The 6,383-nt window shown below is 39.2% G+C and overlaps 1 protein-coding gene across 1 annotated transcript; it reads left to right on the plus strand.

Annotated features, from left to right (window-relative positions):
* Positions 1–4,184: 4,184 nt before the first annotated feature.
* On the plus strand, positions 4,185–5,888 carry LOC124552243 (piggyBac transposable element-derived protein 4-like). Its single transcript, XM_047126526.1, has one exon. The coding sequence runs from the start codon at positions 4,185–4,187 to the stop codon at positions 5,886–5,888; it is 1,704 nt and encodes a 567-aa protein (XP_046982482.1).
* Positions 5,889–6,383: the final 495 nt, after the last annotated feature.

A 6,383-nucleotide genomic window follows, 5' to 3' on the forward strand; every position in this document is an offset into this window, starting at 1 on the left:
GAATCCAGTTTTAGATTCCGATGCTTCACTTCAGGTTTACTGTATCCCTGGGACCTTCTTATTGACGATGAAACACAGAAATTGCATCCGAATTTAATACAAAAGGCACAACGCCCACTTAAGTACAAGAGGACTGGCACTCTAACTTCCTATGATTTGAACCTCTCTTGTGAGACCACTTTTAGATTGCGATGCTACACTTCACGTTTACTGTATACCATGGGCCTTCTTATTGACGATGAAGCACAGAAATTGCATCGGAATTAAATTCAAAAGGCACAATGTAGACTTATGTAGAAGAGGACTAACACTCTAAATTTCTATGATTTGAACCTCTCCTGTGAGTCCAGCTTTAGATTCCGATGCTCCACTTCAGGTTTACTGTATCCCTAGGACCTACGTATTGAGGATGAAACACAGAAATTGCATCCGAATTTAATACAAAATGTACAATGCCGACTTAAGTACAAGAGGACTGACACTCTAACTTTCTAAGATTTGAACCTCTCCTGTGAGTCCAGTTTTAGATTCCGATACTACACTTCAGGTTAACTATATCCCTTGGACCTTCTTACTGCAGAAATTGCATCAGAATTAAATTCAAAAGCACAATGCCACCTTAAGCACTAGAGGACTGACACTCTAACTTTCTATGATTTGAAATTCTCCTGTGAGTCCAGTTTTAAATCTCGATGCTTAACTTCAGGTTTACTGTATACGTTGGACCTTCTTAATGACAATGAAACACAGAAATTGCATCGGAAATAAATTCAAAAGGCACAATGCCGACTTAAGTACAAGAGGACTGACGCTCTAACTTGCTATGATTTGAACCTCTCCTGTGAATCCAGTTTTAGATTCCGATGCTACACTTCAGGTTTACTGTATCCCTGGGACCCTCTTATTGACGATGAAACACAGAAATTGCATCCGAATTTAATAGAAAAGGCACAATGCCCACTTAAGTACAAGAGGATTGGCACTCTAACTTTCTATGATTTGAACCTCTCTTGTGAGACCACTTTTAGATTGCGATGCTACACTTCACGTTTACTGTATACCATGGGCCTTCTTATTGACGATGAAGCACAGAAATTGCATCGGAATTAAATTCAAAAGCTACAATGCCGACGTAAGTAGAAGAGGACTAACACTCTAAATTTCTATGATTTGAACCTCTTCTGTGAGTCCAGCTTTAGATTCCGATGCTCCACTTCAGGTTTACTGTATCCCTAGGACCTTCGTATTGAGGATGAAACACAGAAATTGCATCCGAATTTAATACAAAATGCACAATGCCGACTTAAGTACAAGAGGACTGACACTCTATTTTTCTTAGATTTGAACCTCTCCTGTGAGTCCAGATTTAGATTCCGATGCTTCACTTCAGGTTTACTGTATACCTTGGACATTCTTATTGACGATGAAGCACAGAAATTGCATCGGAATTAAGTTCAAAAGGCACAATGCCGACTTACGTACAAGAGGACTGACACTATCATATTCTTTGATTTGAACCTCTCCTGTGAGTCCAGTTTTAGATTCAGATGCTTCACTTCAGGTTTACTGTATCCTTTGGACCTTCTTATTGACGATGAAACACAGAAATTGCATCGGAATTAAATTCAAAAGGCACAATGCCGATTTATTTACAAGAGGTCTGACACTCTAACTTTCTATGATTTGAACCTCTCCTGTGAGTCCAGTTTTAGATTCCGATGCTTCACATCAGGTTTACCGTATCCCTTGGACCTTCTTATTGACGATGAAGCACCGAAATTGCATCGGAATTAAATTCAAAAGGCACAATGCCGATTTAAATACAAGAGGACTGACACTCTACCTTTCTATGATTTGAACCACTCCTGTGAGTCCAGTTTCAGATTACAATGCTTCACTTCAGGTTTACTGCATCCCTTGGACCTTCTTATTGGCGATGAAACACAGAAATTGAATCGGAATTAAATTCAAAAGGCGCAATGCCGACTCAAGTACAAGAGGACTGACACTCTATCTTTCTATGATTTCAATCTCTCCTGAGAGTCCAGATTTAGATTCCGATTCTTCACTTCTGGTTTATTGTATACCTAGGACCTTCTAATTGACGATAAAGCAAAGAAATTGCATCCGAATTTAATACAAAATTCATAGTGCCGACTTAAAAACAAGAGGACTGACACTATAACTTTCTATCATTTGAACCTCTCCTGTGAGTCCAGTTTTAGATTCCGATGCATCTCTTCAGGTTTACTGTATCCCTTGGACCTACTTAGTGACGATGAAACACAGAAATTGCATCGGACTTAAATTCAAAAGGCACAATGCCGAGTTAAGTACAAGAGGAATGACACTCTAGCTTTCTATGATTTGAACCTCTCCTGTGAGTCCAGTTTTAGATTCCGATGCTTCACTTCAGGTTTACTGTATCCCTGGGACCTTTTTAATGACAATGAAACACAGAAACTGCATCCGAAATTAATACAAAAGGCACAATGCCGACTGCAGTACAATACGACTGACATTCTAACATTCTATGATTTGAACTTCTCCTGTGAGTCTAGTTTTAGATTCCGACGCTTCACTTCAGGTTTACTGTATACCTTAAACCTTCTTATTGACGATGAAACACAGAAATTGCATCGGAATTAAATTCAAATTGCGCAATGCCGACTTAAGTTCAAGAGGACTGACACTCTAACTTTCTATGATTTGAAATTCTCCTGTGAGTCTAGTTTTAGATTCCGATGCTTCACTTCAGGTTTACTGTATACCTTGGAGCTTCTTAATGACGATGAAACACAGAAATTGCATCGGAATTAAATACAAACGGGACAATGCCGACTTAAGTACAAGAGGACGGTCTTTCTAACTTTCTATGATTTGAACCTCACCTGTGAGTCCAGTTTTAGATTCCGATGCTTCACTTCAGGTTTACTGTATCCCTGGGACCTTCTTAATGACAATGAAACACAGAAATTGCATCGGAAATAAATTCAAAAGGCACAATGCCGACTTAAGTACAGGAGGACTGACGCTCTAACTTGCTATGATTTGAACCTCTCCTGTGAATCCAGTTTTAGATTCCGATGCTTCACTTCAGGTTTTCTGTATCCCTGGGCACTTCTTATTGACCATGAAACACAGAAATTGCATCCAAGTTTAATACAAAAGGCACAATGCCCACTTAAGTACAAGAGGACTGACACTCCAACTTTCTATGATTTGAACCTCTCCTGTGAGTCCAGTTTTAGATTCCGATGCTTCACATCAGGTTTACCGCATCCCTTGGACCTTCTTATTGACGATGAAGCACCGAAATTGCATTGGAATAAATTCAAAAGGCACAATGCCGACTTAACTACAAGAGGACTGACACTCTAAATTTCTATGATTTCAACCTCTCCTGTGAGTCCAGTTTTAGATTCCGATGCTTCACTACAGGTTTACTGTATCCCTTGGACCTTCTTATTGACGATGAAACACAGAAATAGCATCGGAATTAAATTCAAATGGCACAATGCCGACTTAACTACAAGAGGACTGACACTCTAACTTTCTATGATTTGAAATTCTCCTGTGAGTCCAGTTTTAGATTCCGATGCTTCACTTCAGGTTTACTGTATACCTTGGATCTTCTTAACTCTTTGGAGCACGGTGGTATACATAGTATACCACCTTTTGAAAATTTTCTTGGCTCTTTGCACAGTGGTTTAACTGCACGACCACCACTCTAATATGCTCACCTAGTTCTCTACTTATCAGACAGATGGCACTCACTGCCTATAAGGAATCAGTTCCCGCCAAGAATTGCATAGATTACAACTGTGAAAGCTGCGTGCTGAGTTGTGCATGGTTTTTGCGTGTGAATAGTGGTTTATAACGAATTTCTTGTTGCGCCTGTGTTTTTTCCATATCTTGGACGTCACAGCTACGGTATGAACCCATGTATACATTCATATGCACAATCTTCCGTTATTTATATACAATTTATTTTGGTGGTATATTATTTGTACCACCGTGCATGTAGCAGTATTCTATTGCATTTCGTTTCCTAGTATAAAATTCGAAATCCTCCGCTACAAAGTTTAGTTTTTAATTGTGTTGTGACTTATTTTAGCTCTTTCTCCATTTTGTTTTGCTTACGTATTCTTTACTTGGATTCAGGCTGTTGTTTGAAAATGAAAATGTCAAGAAGAGGCTTACGAGATGAAGAAATCGAACGATTATTGTGTGAAATTCCATCAGACGAGGATTCCACTGTTGACACCACAGATGACGAATCTGATTATGAAGCAAGCATTGTTGCGGAGGCTATTGTGTCGTCTGAAGGCGAAGTTTCAGAGAGCGAGGAAGAAAGTGAGTCCACTCCGCCAAAACGCGCTGCTGACACAGCGCCAACTTGGGGACAACAATTCAATGCTACCTCAGGAATGCAGTTCGACAGTGAATCAGGACCAAGTGCTTTTATTAGGGACATTGATGATCCAGAACCTATCGATATATTCGAAAAAATATTTCCAAAAGAGCTAGTTGAGCTAATCGTTTTCCAAACAAATTTATATGCGACGCAATCTGGCAAGTCTTTCACTCCAACAACTGACAATGAAATACGAACTTTCCTGGGAATCAACATTTTGATGGGTATAAAGCGTATGCCAGCATACAGAGACTACTGGTCTAGTGCCCCAGAACTTCATGATCGTTATATTGCATCTCTGATGGCAGTAAATCGGTTTGGATGGTTACTGAGGAACATTCATCTGAATGATAACACATTGCATCCAGAAAAAGGACACCCAGGTTATGACAAACTGTACAAGCTGCGACCAGTGATCAAGATACTATCTGAATCTTTTTCCAAGTGTTACCAACCCAGCAAACACCTAGCAATTGATGAGTCAATGATCAAATTCAAAGGCCGCAACAGTATGAAACAATACATGAGAGATAAACCCATAAAGCGTGGTTACAAAGTGTGGATGCTGTGTGACAAGACCTCTTACAACTTGAAATTTGATATTTACACCGGAAAAGTAGGTGACACAGTGCAAACAGGCCTTGGGGAGCATGTAGTGCTGAGTTTGTCCTCTGAACTCGTAAATAAAGGCCATTATCTTTATTTCGACAACTATTTCAATAGCTATAACTTGTTGGCTGGTTTACAGCAGAGAAACATATATGCCTGTGGGACAGTTCAACCAACAAGGAAACATTTACCCAAATTAAAAACAGACAAAGAATTAAGCAGAGGTGAATTTGACTGGAGGGTCAGCAACTGTGGCATCCTCTACTTGAAGTGGAAAGATAAGAGAGCTGTTCATCTCCTTTCAAATTTTCACAGTCCTGAAGTTACTACAGTGACTCGCCGTGAAAGAGATGGTTCACGCATAGAGCTACCTTGTCCTCAAGCAGTGATGGATTACAATGCACACATGAACAATGTCGACAAGTTCGACCAACTGAAAAAATCATATGAAATAAGCCGGAGAAGTAAAAAGTGGTGGCACCGAATATTCTTTCACCTGCTTGATGTCAGTATCGTCAACAGCTATATAATTTGGAAGGAACTAGGCGATAGAGAAAAAATGACTGCCAAAGTCTTCAGGATGAGTATCCTGCAAAGCTTAGTAACCCAGAAAACACCATTGAGGCCATCTAGACTTCATGAGAGTCAAGTCCACGTAAAGAAAAACAAGCCATATGTTTCCTCACGCCAGCGTCTCGACAATTCATCCCACCAGCCAGAGCGTACTACCGCCAGACGTTGTGCGAAATGCAGTACAAAAAAGAAGCAAGTGCGCACTTTCTGGATGTGCGCTGAATGCAAAGTGCCTTTGTGCCTTAGCAAAACAAAAAGGTGCTTTCAAGATTTTCACAAAAAGGAATAAGAAACATATTTTATTTGTAAGGTTTGTAATTTGATTTTGTATTGTAAATGACCAATTGCCAGAAATAAAATTATTTTACATTAATTATACTAATTATTACTGCTTAGAGTAGAATTTAAAGGTGAGTTACAAGCACAAACCAAGATATCTCAAAAACTTTAGGTACGGCCCTAAGTGGCATGGTGGTATATTATATATACCACCATCTAAAACCAAAATCAATACAATAAAAAATTTTAATTCATGTTTTCCTTTATTAGCAACCCCACCAGACATAGAAAATGCATGTTTTATTAAAAAATTAATTAAACATAAAATCTGTGCATCAAAGAGTTAATGACGATGAAACACAGAAATTGCATCGGAATTAAATTCAAAAGGCACAATGCTGACTTAAGTACAAGAGGACTGCCACTCTAACATACTATGATTTGAACCTCTCGTGTGAATCGAGTTTTAGATTCCGATGCTTCACTTCAGGTTTACTGTATCCCT

Source organism: Schistocerca americana, chromosome 10, assembly GCF_021461395.2.
Source record: "Schistocerca americana isolate TAMUIC-IGC-003095 chromosome 10, iqSchAmer2.1, whole genome shotgun sequence".
Classification (NCBI taxonomy): Eukaryota; Metazoa; Arthropoda; class Insecta; order Orthoptera; family Acrididae; genus Schistocerca; species Schistocerca americana.

What these genes read in the sequence shown, in the direction of transcription:
- LOC124552243 (XM_047126526.1), top strand. Translation starts at nt 4,185, where the DNA reads ATGTCAAGAAGAGGCTTACGAGATGAAGAAATCGAACGATTATTGTGT.